Below are 20,457 nucleotides of genomic sequence, written 5' to 3' on the forward strand. Positions count from 1 at the left end.
CCTATAACCGCTTTAATCCAGAATTTTGTCTGTTTTCTTGACCCCAAACAGCCCTATTATCTCGGCAACTTGAATCCACTTGTAACTGGTTCGTTCAGTTATTTACGATCTGGTTATCGTAAATTTTTAGTATGTTTACTTAATAAAGACCTCAACTAACCTATCATGCGATATGGTGAGGCCGTGGTGTATTCTATGGCGTGCGTGATGGAAAACTTCGAATACAGTGACACTATAGGAGAAATTTATAAGACTTGGGCATAGAAAGTTTTTGATCATAGAAAATCAGCCTGTTTATATACTATCAGGCAGGACGAACAGTATGTTTGGTCAGGTATGTACATTTTACAATAATTTATTACATAACAATGAATGTTTCCCATGAAATGAAAGTATAAAAGGATTGTCAGTTGCAATTTTCATATTTTCAAAACTAAATGTTCTATTTTTTTTTGTGGGCAAAGAAACTATGTATCTATTCAGCCATTCCGTTATTGGCCGAACGAATATACACCCCTGCTGAAAGAACCAATCGGAAGCTTCGTTATAGAAATACTGGTTTCCCATTGGTGAAATAAATTCTATTGATAACAGATGTCATGCGACTGTCAAAATTCGACATTTTATTTTGGCGGCATCAGCTTGGCTCTCACAAACAAAACAATGGTTTTACTTGTATCTGTTTTATCTCGTTTTGTTGAACTTTTGCGATAAGTGATGTCAAACCGAGCGTGATGGTGAGGGACTCCGTCAATAAATAGGAACGTGCCGATAAGTTCGAGTTACTTTAAGATAGCTCTTCGAGCTACTACAAGAGATCAACGAAATCTGAAATTCTTGCATTTTCTTAAATATTTTTAATAAAATCAAACCAAAATGCCACCTGTTGCTATTCCAGACGAGGTAAGTGTCTTTTTCTTTCATAATTAATTATTTTTATTGTATTCCTTAATTAGATCCCAAACATAACTATTCATCAATTCTTATCAGCTGCCTTTAAAATTTTATTTATAATAATAAGTATATTAGTTTAAATAAAATAGGTAATTGTGACTCTTTATAACTATTAATTATAATCCTTCGTATTTTTTTTTAACATCCAGGAGATGAATGTATGGCAATTCATTTATCCTTATATACCTATAAGTATTTTTTCCTGTATTTAAAAATATTGTTAATTTATTTCCAGTCAGCAAAGCAGAAGCTGCGTGTGGCGATCATTGGTCAAAGCCAGTTTGCTGCAGAGGTGTTCAAGTTGTTGCAGAAAGATGGTCACCAGGTGGTTGGAGTCTTTACAGTGCTTGACAAAGGCAACCGGGAGGACCCACTTGGTAAGACATTTTTATTATTATTTGTTTTAAATTAAGTTTATTAAGTTTATTAAGGTTTTGATATTCTATAGGTTCGAGCATGAGTACTAAATATTTATTTTTCTAAAGGATTTCCCCGTACTTCCAGACACAATAGTTAAACAATGGAATTTGGATTTTAATAGGACTTAGGGCCTTAAGATCATATTTATTTATTTTACAGTTGTATTGTGTTTAGAGAGCTATATTATTAAAAAGGTTTAATCCTAATATTTTACCCACCTAAATTATTTACTAAATCAATGTTAACAAAAACATTTGTGTGAGTAATTTGTTTCAATAATGGAATATTTTCTTTCAATATTGAATAGTCACTTTATAAAAAAAAATTGAGTATGATATATACCTTTTAACTTGACTTGTTACAGCCACAATAGCATCTCAGAATGGGATTCCAGTATTCAAATATAAGAGCTGGCGGGTGAAAGGGCAGGTCATCCCCGAGGTGCTGGAGCAGTACAAATCTGTGAGTACTTTGCTATTTCTACTTAGTCCTAAGTGTATACACCCTATTTGATATATTATTCATGATTAGAGTAGTATGTCTCTCATCTCTTTCGTACTAAGCTGTATACTTTTTAGTGTGAAAGAGATATAGGTATCTTTCGCGTTTTTCTCAAAAGGCGATACTCCATCACTGTCCTGCTCTTATTCTAATCCAGCTACGATAAATAGGGTGGGTATAAATACGCAACAGAAATGGGATAGATTTTCATAAAAATGTTTTGCATTTGTGAAATTCCGTTAATAATCTTGCCTTTTTATAAGGAAACATAGGAAAACACAATATATGTTTGGCAAACGATTTATGGTAGACTGTACGCGCTCCCAACTGATTTAGTCGGCCGGCCGATCCCATGACGACGCGCTGTTCAGTGTGCCCCAAAAATTCCGCGGCAATGTAGTAATAATAAAAATTGCCGTGTGTGTCGGTATAAAAGTCATAGTCACAATTCAACACAGAATTATATCACAAATTCACTCTGTCTGTCTCTCTCTAATACAACGGATATTACTCTCTCTCTCTCTGACTTTAAGTTATTTAAATACTAGTGTAACAAACATTATGTATATGCTTCGTGTACAAAATCGGACTAATTTATGACCAGTTTAAGAAACAACCCGTGACTTGATATCACTTGCCGATCGAATGATTGCTTGGTAACCTAAAAAACCTACCTGCCTAGGGTAAGTACGTAGTTACCGTATTGGTAATTTGAAAGGAAATCTATAAGAAAACCGGAGCTTACTTGCGACACCATTATCCGGTTATACATATACCTATCTACGTACATAGCTATTAAAGTAATAACAGGTAAAAACGATCGTTAGTATCTTGACAAAACTGCACCACCTATAAGTACTTATCGTTGAAAATAACGTTTTGCGTAACTTGGTTATAGGAAATGACCAAGCGATATTGAACTAGATTGGACATTGGAAACTTTCCGAGCTAGTTGATCGTATATGGTAAAATCACGCCCGTGATCCTTAATGGTATGGGCAGACGCGCTATAGACCAGAGAGATGTAGTACGCCAGATATAATACACTTTATTTCCAACAACCCAATAATCAAACAAACAAAAGGAAAATTACAAAATAACAATAGAAGTCCAATCGACGGCCCTATTACTAGATATCAATTTCTTCCAAGCAACCTAAGGGTGAAAGAAATTGATAATTTGATACCCACATACATCCTTGATTTCGACGGTGGAGAGAAAATTCTAATTTTTGCTCACTCTCCTTTTTTTACCGACTTCAAAAAAGGAGGAGGTTCTCAATTCGGCCGTATATTTTTTTGACGTGAGTTATTTTAGATTTACTGCAAATGGCATGGCGCTGAGGGCCCTCAGCCGGCTGAGCGATCTAACCCGGAGTTGCTCCCTGCGCTTCCGCATGTTACAATGACAAAACAGGCCTAAAAATTAAACAGGAAATATTTACCAGCCTAAGTCTAAACATGCAGCCTGACAACATTGTTATTGTTCCGCGCACGCGATCGAGGCATGTTTATATATTATACTATCAACAAATTTTAAGCACAACACCCGCTCTGGTGAACTCTAATATCTGCTCGACTTATCTTTATTGTGTAACGCTTAAATTGATCTTATATTTTTGGAACGAGCAACTGTAGCTATGTTGTTATTGAGAAGTAGGTAACATTAAACTGATCATCTCCAAGGTCCGCGGAGGTCCGTGTTGCTGTCAAGTCATTAGGGTAGTTTCTACAGTTTCCAATTAGTCAAATCAGTTACTTTTTAATAAACGTCAAAACACAACGTTCCCCAAACACAAGATAGATGGCGTTGTTCACTTATAACGTGATAATTACCTATTTTCTCATTGCTGGGATACATAATTATTCAAAAATCTAATGTAATGGCAGAAGCATATATAAAACGAATTGTTGCTTGATATTTGGATCACATTATGTATAGATAATGAGGAGCTCGGTGGCGCAGCGGTTAACGCGCTCGGTCTGCGATTGTCAAGTTAAGAACTTTCGCAAAGGCCGGTCATAGGATGGGTGACCACAAAAAAAAGTTTTCATCTCGAACTCCTCCGTGCTTCGGAAGGCACGTTAAGCCGTTGGTCCCGGCTGCATTAGCAGTCGTTAATAACCACCAATCCGCACTGGGCCCGCGTGGTGGTTAAAGGCCCGATCTCCCTATCCATCCATAGGGAAGGCCCGTGCCCCAGCAGTGGGGACGTTAATGGGCTGGTGATGATGATGTATAGAATGATGTTGCTACCTATATAGCTTCTCTTATTTTTGATCAGAATAATAATGGGTGGAAGTTGTAATTGTACCTTGGTGCAATAAAAAGGGTCATCATTTATAGCCAAAAACAAAGATAAAATATGCATATGTTTATTATCCGGCTATTAGCCGTAAAAACACCTCCACCAACCCGCAGTGGAGCAGCGTGGTGGAGTATGCTCCATACTCCCTCCGGTTGATTGAGGGGAAGCCTGTGCCCAGCAGTGGGACGTATATAGGCTGTTTGTTTATGTATATATGTTATTATCCATGAAATTATTAAACGAAGAAAAAACTTAACAACGCTATCTATCGTGTTTTTGGGGAATGCTGATTGGAAAGTCTCTCATTACCTGTGTTAATAAAGTGTGGATTACAATGCATAAATATGTAAGTGTGCTATGACGTTTACTTATATATTTTTGTCAAGACCAAATGTGATTTTATTCTAAACGAACATTGAATTTGATACCATCAAGTAGATATGCACTCCATGGTCAGATATCGGTGACCCATAGTTTATCATCACCATGAGCATACGCAGTGACATTGACGCAACAACGTGATCGTCAGTATTATCGATTATTGGAATATTAACGATTAAAATGCATTCCTATGTTCCTAACAATAAGTTGTTTTATAAAATCGTCACACGCAGAAGCGTATATAGTACACCTACTCCTCCGTAGGTACGTTTAAGTCCTATGTAACTACGGTTGCCATCCGTCCGGGTTTCCCCGGATTGGTCCTAGTTTAGAGGGCATCCGGGGAACGTCCGGGGAAAGTTTCAATTGTAAACCGGGTTTTAAAAACTAAATAAATAAAAAAAATGGCGCGCCCGCGAGACACGCACTATGCTCGCACGCACACCACGATCAACTCAACGTCAACGCGATCGGCTGGTCAACGCGAGCATATCGCGAGACCACTGCATGGTTGGTCAAAATAGGCCATTCGCTTTCTTCCGACCCGTGCTTGAATCCGCCCGCGTGGTCTTCGATTATCGCGCGCTCTACTTAATTTTTCCACCCCTTTTCAGGATGAAAAAGAGTGATTTCCCCTTTCATGGGAAGCTTGAGAAAGTAACAGATTGTAAGAGAGAGCAGATCTGGTCAACGCAGATGTATAGGAATCAATACAAGGCAAGAGATTCCGACGCTCCATCCTTCTCGATCCCGATGCAGTGAATGCGTAGTTTTAATAACACGTGCTAATACCGCTGCCAATACTTATTACTGAATTTTGTACCAATATTTTCTGTTTATTTAACAACGTCTAGGACCCTGTGCAGAGGATTTTCTTGCAGCTTCTTTTCCCCGGCTACACTGGTTGTGAGAAGCAGTTTTAGGAATGAGACGTTCGTTATGTAAAAAATGACGATTCAAAGTGTAATGTTAACTACTGAATAAAGATTTTATTTGAATTTACTTTTTTTCCCCAGGTGGAGGCGGAGTTGAACGTGCTGCCGTTCTGCACGCAGTTCATCCCAATGGAGGTCATCACGTACCCCAAGTACGAGAGCATCTGCTACCACCCCAGCGTGCTGCCGAGACACAGAGGAGCGTCCTCTATTAACTGGTAACATATTAATACATAGCTTAATTCATTAATGACATTGTGGACAACCACAACCATAAGGAGATATTCCCGAGGTTGTTGTCAAATATAACTTTATGAGACTACCCTTACTTTGATCAAATCAAATATACTTTATAGCACAGAACTAAATTTCAACAATCAGACATAACACATGAATACAGTTCAATTTGGGCGGCCATTTGATGAGTTTATTTGTTGAATTACCTGATTGGATGAACAGTGAGATGTTTCTGGAAATAATAAAAAAAATACCGAAAACCCTTATAGATAAATTGTTAAATGAAAGTAAAGTTATACGGGGTGTAAGTGACACCGTAACGAATACTGAGGGGAATGATTCAGACGTGAAGAAGTGGATTTCCTGTCGGAAAATGTATGAATATTTTGATGAATATTACACTTGATATCATCTGAGAATCATAGTCTGAATCAATCTTCAAAGTTTTCGTTACAATGTCACTAACACCTTGTATAGACGCGCTTAATCTGCAAGTACTGCAGCCCTCGCGGTATAGCAACTTACTTGCGCTTTTTTGCGCGGTACTTATCTATGTATAATGTAAGACGAACATCGTAGATACCTAGCATCGACACAAACCATGGTTTAACGATGCTAGTTACGAGGGGAGGTCAAAAAGTTCGCGGAATGAGGGGGAAGGGGGTCGAAATTAAACACGAAACTATTTTTCCTTTTCAATATATTCTCCCTTAACCTTAACACATTTTCCGGATCTATCAAATAATTTGTTTATTCCATCATAAAAAAAAGATTTCTCTTTGCTGTCAAAATAGGCCGAAATTGCAGACTTGACTTCTTCATCATCGCCAAATTTTCGTCCACGCAGTTCCTTTTTCATTTTTGGGAACAAATAATAATCGCTGGGGGCCAAGTCTGGACTGTAAGGCGGGTGGTTTAATTTTTCGAACCCGCATCGGTGAATGGCAGCCGTCGCAACATGGCACGTGTGGACGGGTGCGTTGTCGTGCAAAAGGAGCACACCTCTTGACAGCTTTCCTCTTCTTTTTTCCTTGATAGCCTCTTTCAATCTATCCAGTAAAGAAGCGTAGTAATGTCCCGTTATAGTCACACCACAATCTTTATCGCAAAATACCTTCTGTATCCCAAAAAATAGTGGCCATGATCTTTCCGGCCGATTGTGACACCTTAAACTTCTTTGGAGGAGGTGTGCCTTTTTTATGCCACTGCATCGACTCTTGCTTCGACTCAGGTTCATAGTGGTGAACCCAGGTTTCATCTCCAGTAAAAATCCGGGCCATAACTTCTTCCTTATTCTCTCCACAGAGCTCTAAAAACTGGCGAGATCACTCGACACGCTCGCTTTTTTGAAGTGGCGTGAGCATTCTTGGAACCCATCTTGCGCTGACCTTAGTCATCCCAAGATGTTGATGTAGGATATTTAAAATACTTGTTTCGGATACACCGACCATTGCTGCAAGCTGCTTCTTCTTCAAGCGGGTATTTTCTAATACAAGTTTCTCTACTTTTTCGATGATTTCCGGTGTGGTGGCCTCAATGGGCCGTCCGGAGCGGGGGTCATCTTCAATCGACTCTCTTCCTTGCTTGAAAAGACTATGCCACTTGTAAACCATGGTTTTACCAGGGGCAGAGTCCGCGTAAACTGCTAACAGCTCTTGAAAAATCGTCTGAGCGGATTTTCCTTGCTTGGTGAGGAACTTAATGACGGCGCGGTGTTCAATTTTCTCCATATTCGCTGAGTTCTTCCCGATTCACTTGTTTGCTGGTCGATAGTTCAAACGTTAATGACCCGATTTGCTTCAAACTTGGTACATATACTGTTAATGAGGTGTGCAAGTAGCGGCTACCTGTACGAGCAAACCAACCCCCTCCAACCCCTCCATTCCGCGAACTTTTTGACCTCCCCTCGTAGCATAATCACTGTGTGTACTAAATTTTTGAAATAAATAAATAAAATAAATAACCGCACCACGCGCGGCGCGATTGATCTTGAGGTCTTCAACCAACAGCCATACGACGTTTTATCTACGTAGACAGCATTCGCTGTGTTTATTGTTCGAAGCCCTCGATAGCTTTCGTTGTCGAGTATACCCTACTGCACATACAAAACACGCGCAACGCGATATATCAGCCAATATAATTACTTAGTTTATCGTATCGTAACCCATATGTTTCCCTAGGACGCTGATAGAGGGCGACAAAGTATGCGGGCTGTCGATCTTCTGGGCGGACGACGGGCTGGACACCGGCCCCATACTGCTGCAGCGAAGCTTCCCCGTCACTATGGACGACACCGTCGACACGCTCTACAACAAGTACCTTTACCCTGAAGGTGAGATTATATAGGACATCATAACCTGATATCATCATCATCACTAATTTAAGAGCCACGCGCTTGTCAGAAATCAGAATCATTTATTCAACGTAATTGTCATGGATAAACTTGTTGAAGGTCAATGTAACATTTTTGAATTTACGTCATTTCGCAAGGTGTTATGGCTGAGGAGAAGAAATGACAAGAAAAAACTGCAACAGCAACACATTTTTTAAAAACCAATGAGGATATACATTACAAGTTATTTAATAACTAGAAGAACACATTCAATGTCGATGAAATTCAAATGTCGGTGTAGCATTCTCAATGCTACATTTTAGGGAGTTGGTGCTGCCCTCTGTCAGGTTCCAGGTTACAGTCCCTGTGACGCGCCCCTTCCGTCCTGTATTGCCATAGCAATGGCTCCCATCTCCGCCTCTGTAACCGTTGAGGTCTTCACCCGTATCCCTGGGCAAGGGTTCGACCTGGGTCCCTATCCGAACTCAGCCACCATCTCACTCCGGCCTACTGAAGTAAGAGGCGCCCACCCCCGCGGCAAGAACGCGCCGAACAGGAAATGCCCCAGTGGAGGGCAGAGAAGGTGACTCTGTCCCCCCTGGGGCCGGGTTAATGGCTTGTATGAAACTAAGACCAAGGGCACCTTATATACAAAACCAAATAAGCACCTTATTGAAAAATCACATTCTGAAGTGACTTTGCTATTTTCACTAACACAGTTGGCTCGATCATTATAGACGGCGATACGGCTCACCACCTATCACGTTGGTCTGACAGAAAGCTCGATGAGGTATGGGTTAGTTCATCTTGCGATGTACCTCTGACTGCCCCAGGGATTATAGTCGTGAGTTTATGTGTTGTTATGTTATTTCAGGTATCAAAGCCTTAGCAGAGGCAGTGAACATGGTAGCCAACGGTACCGCTCCTAAGATCGCGCAGACAGAGGATGGCGCCACCTACGACCCCGCACTGTTTAAGCCGGAAACTCATCAGGTATACATTTTACATACACAATATAAGACAGAAAATTCCACTTGATATTAACTCAAAATTATAAGCTGAGTTCCCTTGAGTATTCGGTACGATGTTACTAACACCCTGTATACGTCCCATGACTGGAAATAATTGAATGTGTATTGTTTTTGAGGAGCTCGGTGGCGCAGCGGTAAACGCGCTCCGTCTGCGATTGTTGAAGTTAAGCAACTTTCGCAAAGGCCGGTCACAGGATGGGTGACCACAAAAAAAAAATTCATCTCGAGCTCCTCCGTGCTTCGGAAAGCACGTTAAGCCGTTGGTCCCGGCTGCATTAGCGGTCGTTAATAACCATCAATCCGCACTGGGCCCGCGTGATGGTTTAAGGCCCGATCTCCCTATCCATCCATAGGGAAGGCCCGTGCCCCAGCAGTGGGGACGTTAATGGGCTGATGATGATGATGTTTTGAGTACTTTTGGCGGCGTGGGTGTGCTGCCGCCAAAGTATGTTTTCGGGGTACCGAACTGAGCATAGTACCCCGCTAGCCACAAGTTGGTAGTGTGACTACGGATCGACGATCCAACAGTGTTGTGTTGGAAGTTGTATATATGCGTCTTGCTGTGTAAACTTCGATATCGCGTTTCACGACTGCTTGAAGACTGCATTATTGAATGTAGCGCCATCTGTTGCACGTGAGCGGAACTAGGTGGCCAACTAGTTGGGTCCGTCACATACTTGTGGCTCTGTTCACCTCATTAGGGATTATGGGCGATAATCTATGTATGTATGCGTAAGTATGTAAATTGTGTTGAAATCTAACCAATACCACATTTCCTCTCTTTCTCGGAGACATTACATGAACACAGTAACACAGGTTCTTGTTCATAGAATAAGGAATAAAACTACGTATACGAGTAGAACTCTCCGCTCCCCACCAGCGGCTGAGCTAGGTTTACCTCCCCCCTCCCCCTAGGTCTTACTTTAGTCTTCAATCGTATTACGTCTGACGTCACACAGATGCGTGTGTACGATGACGTCAATGTGTAGTGTCTGTGTAAAACGGGATTTTTGTATGAAGTGTCCAAGATGTGTTTTGTTTACAATACAGCTGTACATAACTCAACCTTCTATAAAACAAAAAAGAAATACATCGACATTATGGACAATTTGTTGAATAAACATTTTCTCTCTCTCTCTCTCTCTCGTTCTCTCAACCTTCTATGATACCATTACAGATCGACTGGTCCAAAGGCGGTGTAGCATTACACAACTTCATCCGCGGCCTGGACTCCTCGCCCGGCGCCTCCACCACCATCAAGGCACAGACTAGAGACAACATAGACGACACCACGGACATCCAGCTCAAACTGTACGGCTCGACGTTATGGGACGGCGATTACGAAGTGCACGGCGACCGTCTAGTCATACCTGGGTTGGAGAAACCAGCTGCTGTGTATGACGGGGGGCTGCTTATCACTGCCAATGACGGAGTTAAGGTTGGTGAACAAAAAAAAAGTTTTTTTGGTTACTCAGTCCACAAGGAATTAGTATTACTTTATCAAAAAAAATTGTGAAAATGTAATTTTCTAGTATTAATATCAGTGGAGCTTGAATCAACAACAACAGGCTCTATTCCCATTGGGGTAGTCAGAAGTACATTTACATTCACCGCATGATGAATTAAGTACCCACACCTCACCGAACTTTCTGTTAGACCAACGTGATAGGTGGTGAGCCAACTGTGTTAGTGAAAACTGCACTTAAGATAAATTTATAACTCTTTGGTGCATGTGCGGTACCGGAGCTCGAAACTCGAAACTTACTCGTTTGAGAAACAAGCAGGACCGCAATGACGAGTAGGTACGATCATGAGTACTAATATTGTATACACTTTGAAACCATGTCACATTAACTTTTTTGACAAATTAAACCGTAAGTCTCATTAAATGTCAAATATGATAGTGCGACAGGGTTCTAAAGTGGATACATGATATTGCTCATGACTGTACTTGTAATATAATATAAGTTATATATACTTTGCGATTTAATCCTTGATTTCAAGATTGAATAAAGAATATCCCTATCAGTATTTTTGGAATAAAACTTAACACTTCTCCCTACAGCTCAACATCCAACGCCTAAAAGTAAACGGCAAGATGATAAACGCGTCAAACTTCTTCAAAGCCAACGAGAACAAAGTAACCCTCGACTTGACAGACGAAGAGAAGAAGTTCATAGAAAACGCTCGAGGCGTTTGGAAGGCAATCTTACGCATAGACATTGAAGACGACACGGATTTCTTCGCATCAGGCGCTGGCTCTATGGACGTTGTTAGACTAGTTGAAGAAGTTAAAGATATAGCGGGTTTAGAGTTGCAAAATGAGGATATATACATGAACACGACGTTTGAAGAGTTCTTCACGATAGCGATAGTGAAGGCGAGAGGCGGAAGTGGGGAGAAAGAGATAGTGTACGAAGGTGTGGAGTTGCAGGCCAACAAGATGACGATCAAGTTCCCGACGCAACTGTTCATTAATGGGGAATTCGTTAATGCTGATAGCGGTGAGTTCTGTGACCTTTGTCGTGAACCATACATAATCATGTGAGGTCACAAACTATCTGAATATTGTCTGTTTCCCGTTCTCTGCTCTTAATGCACTTTCATTTGTTCTCAGAAAATTATTTTGTTTTTCGTAATGACAGCCCGCCAAAAGCATCAACTTTTTTCTGGCCAGTGTTGTTATGACATAAATAACCTACAAATCGATTACTCACTCAAGTAAAAATAAAATCGATATGATGCATTTTAATTATCATTATGAATTTGATTATTTAAATTCGAGAACTGTACAGTTCGAGACAAACTTACACATTTTTTTTTGTATGTGTGTTAGAATTAATTTAGTATATAAAGCTGTAAATGGTAACGGCTACCACTTGAAAACACTTGGATTTTTTTATCTAAAATTAAATAGAAAGACAAAAGAAAACTTTAAGACGTCACAGATATTATTAAAAATGCAGGCAGTCATAAATTATAGGAAAACTATGCAATAACTTTTTATTGCAGTCAATACAAATATTAACAAAGAATTACAATCAGCTAGGAAGTACAAAAGGAGGCCTTATTTCTAAGGACTAGCAATCTCTTTTAGGCCACCTTTGCTATAATTATAACATGATTTCTACTATCTACCTATGTGGTCTTCCACATACCCTACCTTAATATGAACTTAAATACTTTAGGTGATTCGAATGTCAATAAGTATTCTACATAACTTAAACTGCCTATATACGTCCCACTGCTGGGCACAGGCCTCCCCTCAATCTACCGGAATCTCTATCCCCCTCCGGTATTCTTGAATATTGCATTATTTTACAGGTAAAACTCTAAGCATAGTGAACCCTACGGATGAGACGGAGATCTGCCGCGTGCAGAGTGCGTCCGTGAGCGACGTAGACAGGGCTGTGCTCGCCGCTAAGAAGGCCTTCGAGGAGGGCGAGTGGGCCAAGATCAGTGCCAGGGAGCGCGGGGCGCTTCTGTTCAAGTGAGTCACACTTCCCGATTAGATTTTTTTATATTTTTACCTACTTATTTGTACCTACATGTATGGGTGTTAGTGACCTCGTAACGAATACTGAGGGGGATGATTCAGACCATGATCCTGAGATAATATCAAGTGGATTTTCTTGTCGAAAAATTCACGAAAATGTTTGTGTTTTTTTTAATTATTTTCCTTTCCATACTTTTGCGACGTTAAATTCCGCTTGATATCAACTCAGAATCATGGTTTGAATCATCCCTCAAAGGTTTCGTTGCGATGTCACTAACACCTTGTATAGACGCGCTTCATCTGCAAGTACTTATCTCGAGGTCTTTGACCAACAGCCATACGACGTGTTGTCAAAGTTTTCGTTGCGATGTAACTAACACTCTGTATAGGTATAAGAAATTTCATTTTTGTACTATAAACTAATCCGTTTGCAACAGACTGGCGGACCTAATGGAGCAGCACAAAGAAGAGCTAGCGACCATAGAGGCGATAGACTCGGGCGCGGTGTACACCCTGGCGCTGAAGACGCACGTGGGCATGTCCATAGAGACGTGGCGGTACTTCGCCGGCTGGTGCGACAAGATACAAGGCGCCACCATACCCATCAACCACGCACGACCCAACAGGTACGGTTACGAGCATTAAAAAAAATAATAATAAAAAGTCATTTATTTCTGAAAGTACATACTTAACAGTTGTTCGTGGATAGGACTTCCCAGTAAGTAATGAGGATACTTAGCATCACTCATTTAGCATTAATATGTATACACTTTGGTACCGTGTCCCATTAACTTTTTTGACAAATTGAACTGTAAGGCTCACTAAAAGTCAAATATGTTAGTGCGACAGAGTCCTAAAGTGGGTACATTATATTGCTCATGACTGTACCACCGGCGCTTACAAATAAAATTAAATCCAATAGGCTGTTAATCCGAAAGGCATTTGCTTGGCAAAAAAAAAACCGCGCCATACAGTGAATTTACGGAAAAATACATTTAAAACGTATATTTATTTATCATTTAATTTATCTAAATAAAAAATAATGTCCCATATGATCTTAGTATCAATTGAAGCAAAAAATAGTTTACATAACATTAAGATTATTAGACCAGAGGGGCTAAAATGGCCACTTTAGCAATTCATCTAAATCCAAATCATTTCGTGAATTTCGAGCATTGTTGAAGCAATTCTGCTATTTTTGGTAAAATGGCCCATCGCGTCTTTAGAGGATCTGCAACAATTCAATTCATAGTTTACATAACATTATTAGACCAGGGGGGCTAAAATGGCCACTTTAGCCCCCCAGTGGTGTAGACAAAACTTACAAAATATATCCCTAAAATTGCTTTATCTACATTGCAAGACAAACGTTTTCTTTAGAGCGTCTGTAACTACAAATGAGTAATGAGTAAACATTTTCATTTTCCAGGAACCTAACACTAACAAAGAAGGAGCCGATCGGCGTGTGCGCACTAGTGACGCCGTGGAACTACCCTCTGATGATGCTGTCGTGGAAGATGGCCGCCTGCCTCGCCGCCGGGAACACCGTCGTTATGAAACCTGCTGCTGTAAGATTATACAGAATACATGATAACTAATGTTTACATGCAAAATTTCATATAGATACGTCGTCAAGGTTGTATAAAACATTCTAGGGTAAGAAAAAACGAGCAGATGTCTAGGGCAGACAACACCAATATTCGTTCCGAGGTGCATCATGCTCCGAATTGTGACAAACTTATCAGCTCATCGTCCTAATAAACCATATTTTTTAAAAGAACATGTCATTGCGTTCACTCTTGGGTTGCAGTGTGGTTATCATACTCGTGTTGATGAAAAATAAGTGTTAGACATACACGACGTAAATATGTGACTATTTATTAAATGGTGCCTATTCAGATGGACACAAACTTAACCTGATTTTTAGTTCAACAGCTCTTAATCTAATGCCGTCCTTCACTTACGATAAGTGCAAGAAAGAGATGGAACTAGTTTTAGTCCTGTCAAATTAAGTTAGTTACGTTGGTTGCCCAAATCCCATTATACAGGGTGGCCCAGAAGTTCACGTTCAAAATGAAAAATTAGATAGAGGGACTTATTAGCTACCAGAAACACCCCCATGTAAGTTCATCGATTATTTACGGCTTAGGAGATACGACCCATTTCGTACCTTTTTCTACATTTTCTACCTTACTTCAGTATCATCATTTTGTCGCTATCTCTTTCTTAATAATTCTTTTATTTTACTTCATAACTATTCGTAAGGATGTGTACCGCTAAGTGAAAAATAAAAACTTCTGGGTCACCCTGTATATGAGACTTGAATTTTGTATCTTTACAATGTGAGTACTGTTACCTATGTGAATAAATAAATATATTATGATTGTCCGTGTGTCCCAGGTATGTCCACTGACGGCGCTCAAGTTCGCGGAGCTGTCGCTGCGTGCGGGCATCCCCCCCGGCGTCATCAACATCCTGCCGGGCTCCGGCGCCGTGGCCGGCAGCGCGCTCGCCAGCCACCCGCTCGTCAGGAAGCTCGGCTTCACTGGCAGCACTGAGATCGGTTAGTGTAAACTTCTCTACAATTAGATGATTAACAAAACCGTAACCAAATCGGACCATCCGTTCTGGAGCTACAGACAGACAAAGGGACGAAACTTGTAACACCTGTCCGCGTAGCGTCAGGGTTTAGAAAGTCCACATCGAAGCAATAGGCTAGTTTCCAACTAGTCAAATCAGTTCCTTTTTACTAAACGTCAAAACACATAATGACTATGGAACTTGTATGAAATAGACTTATTATTTCGTTTTTCTTGATTAGTTCTAGATCTGTTTTTTTTAGTAATCAGAATTTCATGATTTACCTTAACCTAGTACACGGCCCAATTCATCTAAAAAGCAATATTGCAATTTGACAGTTGCGCGGAATTTAACCTTGACAACATTGCGATTCACAAGTTGCAATCTGATACTCTCACTGAGTATCAGATTGCAACTTCCGTATTTTGTAAAGCACTTTTATTCTAAACAGGCAATTTTTGACGTCTTCAACATGCTACTCAAATTTAAGACAATTTAAATATAACTTTTTTTTAAATTTATTAAATTCTTACCTAATTCATTATTCACTATACAGGCCAAACAATAATGAAGACTTGTGCGTCGAACATGAAAAAAGTATCGCTGGAGCTGGGTGGGAAGTCGCCGCTCATCATATTCGAAGATTGCGACCTCGACAAGGCTGTCAAAAACGTAAATATACTTTTACAATATCTTCTTTTCATACAATTAATGCATCATTCTAGTAGTATCTAATCTCTAGTAGTGTCTCCCAAACCATAGAATAAGGATAACACTACGTATAGAACGGCAACTCTCCGCTCCCCACCAGCGGCTGAGCTAGGTTTACCTCACCCCCTCTCGGTCTTACTTTAGTCTTTAATTGCACGGGCGTCAGACATCACACACACAGATGCGCGTGTATGATACATAACATACATAAACAGCCTATTTACGTCCCACTGCTGGGCACAGGCCTCCTCTCAATCAACCGGAGGGGGTATGGAGCATACTCCACCACGCTGCTCCACTGCGGGTTGGTGAAGGGTGATGCGCGTGTATGATAATAATGTTTAAAACGAGGTGTTTTGTATGAAGTGTTCTAGATCAGCCGCTGGTGGGTAGCAGAGCTTTGCCGTTCTATACGTAGTATTATTCGTTATTCTATGCTCGAGTACCCGTCATTCCAGTCAGTTCGAGGAAAACTTTAAGATTGACTGAGTCATATTACTTTCAGGGGGGTTAAAATGGCCACATCGAAGCAATTCATCTAAGAAAGCAATATTGCTATTTGACATTTGTTTGGCAATATTGCTTTTTAGATAAATTGCTCTGACTTGTAATTATTACTATAACATTTGTTTTTTATAATAAATTATTACTATAACATTATTGACATTTGTTTGGCAATATTGCTTTTTAGATAAATTGCTCTGACTTGTAATTATTACTATAAAAGTAAATACTACAATAACCTTATCCACCCAGGGCATGGCATCAGTATTCTTCAACAAGGGCGAGAACTGCATAGCGGCGGGCCGGCTGTTCGTCGAGGAGCGCGTGCACGACGAGTTTGTCCGTCGCGTGGTGGAGGAGACCAAAAAGATCAGCATCGGGGACCCCTTACATAGAGCCACGTCACACGGCCCGCAGAACCATAAGGCGCACTTGGACAAACTTATACAGGTGAATGATTGGGCTAGTTTATTTTTTATTGTTTCTATACAGAGTGTTAGTGACCTCGTAACGAAAACTTTGAGGGATGATTCAGACAATGATTCTGAGTTGATATCAAGATTATTTAAAAAAAAAAAACTGAAAAAATACATGCATTTTGCGATGGAAACCCAAATTCAATTCGGCTTAGGGGACATCTCGTCCCAGTCTTAAACTGGGCCCAGGGACGAGTTTGCCCTTTTCTAATTTGATAGTGGGTAACTGGGCCCACTATGATTCAGTTGTTGGGACGATTACACCATTGATTATTGTTATTAACTCGGTGAACCATCCCCCTCAGTATTCGTTACGATGTCACTAACACTGTATATTATAGGATAGTGTTTCACCACAATCTCACCTGTAAGTGACGATGTAGCCTAAGGTGGCGGCGAATTATATCGAGGGCTTTGACCAATAACCGTTCGACGTCTATCCACGTAGATAGCGTTCACTGCGGCTATTGGTCGAAACCATCGATATAATTCGTGCCGTTCTCACCACTGTCGTGCAGAGCTTAGTAGTGGCTGAAAAGCGAATATAGATTAAAAGCTTTACGATTAGAGGAAAGCACTACACTGACAAGAAGAAATAAAACGCTGTTTTTTTTTTAAATGTAGTTTTTTTTTTAATGTAGTAAAGTTATATGGCAAATGGTAAAAATGTTGACCGATTAACTTAGTAGTGACTGAAAAGCGAATATAGATTAAAAGAATTACAGTTGGAGGAAAATACTACACGGACAAGTTTTTTTTAAATGTAGTATTTTTTTATTGTAACAATGTAGTAAATAAAATGGTCAAAGACGTATTGTGGTCAAATGGTAAAATATGTTGTATTTTCCCCCAGTTCGTGGAGCGCGGCGTGAAGGAAGGCGCGACCCTGGTATACGGCGGCAAGCGGGTGGACCGGCCCGGGTACTTCCTGCAGCCGGCCATCTTCACTGACGTCACGGACGACATGTGGATCGCAGACGAGGAGTCCTTCGGCCCCATTATGATCATCAGCAAGTTTAGTAGCAAGTAAGTAATGGAAAATTACGCAGATTTCGACGTTACCATAGAATAAGGAATAATACTATGTACATTACGGCAACTCTCCGCTCCCGACCAGCTCACCTACCTAGGTTACCTGACCCCCTAGTCGGCAACCATATGGGCGTCAGACGTCACACACACATGCGCGTGTACGATATAGTCAATGTGTAGTGTCTGTGTAAAATTAGGTGTTTTGTATGAAGTATGTTATTAGCCTATTTGTAGCCTATTAAGTCGGCTCCGCCACTATTTACTTAAGGATGTAGGAACATATTTATTTATTTTATTATTACGATGAGCCTTTAGCAGCTCAATATATTTTTTAAATCAAGGTTGGCGATGTCATTCGTCGACCTTAGTGAACATGGTGGTCATGTTATAGTAACTTGCTCGTACTTAAGATCGGAAATGTCGAATTTATTTTCCAATTCATGTTTGGATCGTTTGGAGGAGCTCGGTGGCGCAGCGGTTAAGGCCCGATCTCCCTATCCATCCATAGGGAAGGCCCGTGCCCCAGCAGTGGGGACGTTACCACTAACGCCCACGCTGATGATGATATTTGGATCATAAATGATTATCACGTGCTCAGCGGAACCCACATTCTCGAGAAATGCATTTTCGGAGGTAATTGACCTAAAATGTATTGGGCTGGTTTTCCCTTCGCGGGTTGGAAGATCAGACAGGCAGTTGCTTCTGTATAAAACCGGACCTGTCAAATCTTCAGGTTAGGTTAGCGGACCCTGAAAACGGTATAAATGAAAACTGTTAGGGAGGTGATGTTCAACGTGTTAACGGAATTTTCCTCTTTATCTCCAGAAACATAGACGATGTGCTCCGCCGGGCGAACAACACGGAGTACGGCCTAGCCAGCGGGGTGTTCACCAAGGACATATCGCGCGCCATGCTCTGTGCGGAGCGGATAGAGGCCGGCACTGTGTTCATTAACACGTACAACAAGACCGACGTGGCCGCGCCCTTCGGCGGCTTCAAGCAATCTGGCTTTGGGAAGGATCTTGGTATGTTCTACTTCTATTATGTGACGTTATATGTAGAGAGGAGCTCGGTGGCGCAGCGGTAAACGCGCTCGGTCTGCGATTGTTGAAGTTAAGCAACTTTCGCAAAGGCCGGTCAAATAGGATGGGTGACCACAAAAAAAAAGTTTTCATCTCGAGCTCCTCCGTGCTTCGGAAGGCACGTTACGCCGTTGGTCCCGGCTGCATTAGCAGTCGTTAATAACCATCAATCCGCACTGGACCCGCGTGATGGTTTAACCCGATCTCCCTATCCATCCATAGGATATAAACACTTTAATGGACAGTACAGACAGACAGCCCTGTATTATATTTTTTCCTTTAATAATGTTCATTATAACAAGAATGTGTTTATCCAAACTACACATGTGAATTACATGTTACAAGTGTCAATATTTATTTCACAAGTGTATTTCACAATCCCTCTACTTTTTTTGTGATAAACGTAATTTACACGTACTTGTGACTAACTCTGAACGTGTAGACTAGTAAGTTTTTATAAACATGGCACAGGACCATGTCCTTTTTGAATACATTTAATCCAGAATGGAAAACACACACAGACTTGTATATATATACAAGTCAACGAACACGTCAGTGACTTGTGTATATATACAGGGTGTTAGTGACATCGTAACGAATACTCAGAGGGATGATTCAGACCATGATTCTGAGTTAATATCAAGTGGAATTTTCCGTCGCAAAATTCATCTTATTTTTTTAGTTTTTTTAAATTATTTTAAATTCTATACTTTTGCGATGGAAAATTCCACTTGATATTAACTCAGAATAATCAGCTGAATCATCCCTCTCAGTATTCGTTACGATGTCACTTACACCCCATACAAGTACATACAGTAGCCATACGAGTAGGTATGGGTGCTAGTGACACTGTAACGAATACTGAAGGTGATGATTCAGACCATGATTCTGAGTCGATATCAAGTGGAATTTCCTGTCGGAGAAGTCATGAAAATTTTAGAGCTTATTTAATTTTTTTTCCGTTCCATACTTTTGCAACGGAAAATTCCACTTGATATCAACTCAGAATCATGGCCTGAATCATCCCTCAAAGTTTTCGTTACGATGTCACTAACACCCTGTATGTACAAGTGTGCAAGTGATATATATTGATAATTTCCTTTGTTACAGGCCAAGAAGCACTAAATGAATACCTGAAAACGAAATGCGTCACGATAGAATACTAAATCTTAGCTACTTCCGTCTATGTAGATATATACATAAACAGCCTGGTTATATACGTCCCAGTGCTGGGCACACACCTCCCCTCAATCAACCGGAGCATACTCCACCACGCTGCTCCTCTGCCACTACTGCTGTCTATATACTTTTAGTTTTAAGATTATGTAATATTACGATTATGCAATTGTTTTGTTTTTAAAATTGTAAATAGTTATTTAGTTTGTAATGTGCCTTATATTTAAGTATTCGCACGACTGATCAATGATTATTATATTATTATTATATTAATGTGAATAGTAAAGTGTTACGCTTCTAA

General features: G+C 40.5%; 1 protein-coding gene across 1 annotated transcript; it reads left to right on the forward strand.

The window, feature by feature from the left end:
* The first annotated feature begins 627 nt into the window (after positions 1-627).
* On the forward strand, positions 628-20,457 carry LOC126376164 (cytosolic 10-formyltetrahydrofolate dehydrogenase). The gene is made up of 17 exons (XM_050023370.1): positions 628-903; positions 1,190-1,331; positions 1,739-1,836; positions 5,581-5,717; positions 7,917-8,068; positions 8,943-9,061; positions 10,277-10,537; positions 11,165-11,603; positions 12,424-12,589; positions 13,033-13,221; positions 14,025-14,163; positions 14,996-15,158; positions 15,732-15,847; positions 16,643-16,840; positions 17,720-17,892; positions 18,724-18,923; positions 20,091-20,457. The coding sequence occupies exons 1-17, from the start codon at positions 877-879 to the stop codon at positions 20,144-20,146; spliced, it is 2,775 nt and encodes a 924-aa protein (XP_049879327.1). The 5' UTR covers positions 628-876; the 3' UTR covers positions 20,147-20,457.

The sequence above is a fragment of the Pectinophora gossypiella genome, chromosome 20, assembly GCF_024362695.1.
Source record: "Pectinophora gossypiella chromosome 20, ilPecGoss1.1, whole genome shotgun sequence".
NCBI classification, from domain to species: Eukaryota; Metazoa; Arthropoda; class Insecta; order Lepidoptera; family Gelechiidae; genus Pectinophora; species Pectinophora gossypiella.

Coding starts and splice junctions, on each gene's coding strand:
- LOC126376164 (XM_050023370.1), top strand. CDS start 877: ATGCCACCTGTTGCTATTCCAGACGAG. Junction 8,069..8,942: donor CAAGTACCTTTACCCTGAAG/GTGAGATTATAT, acceptor ATGTTATTTCAG/GTATCAAAGCCTTAGCAGAG. Junction 15,848..16,642: donor TCGACAAGGCTGTCAAAAAC/GTAAATATACTT, acceptor TTATCCACCCAG/GGCATGGCATCAGTATTCTT.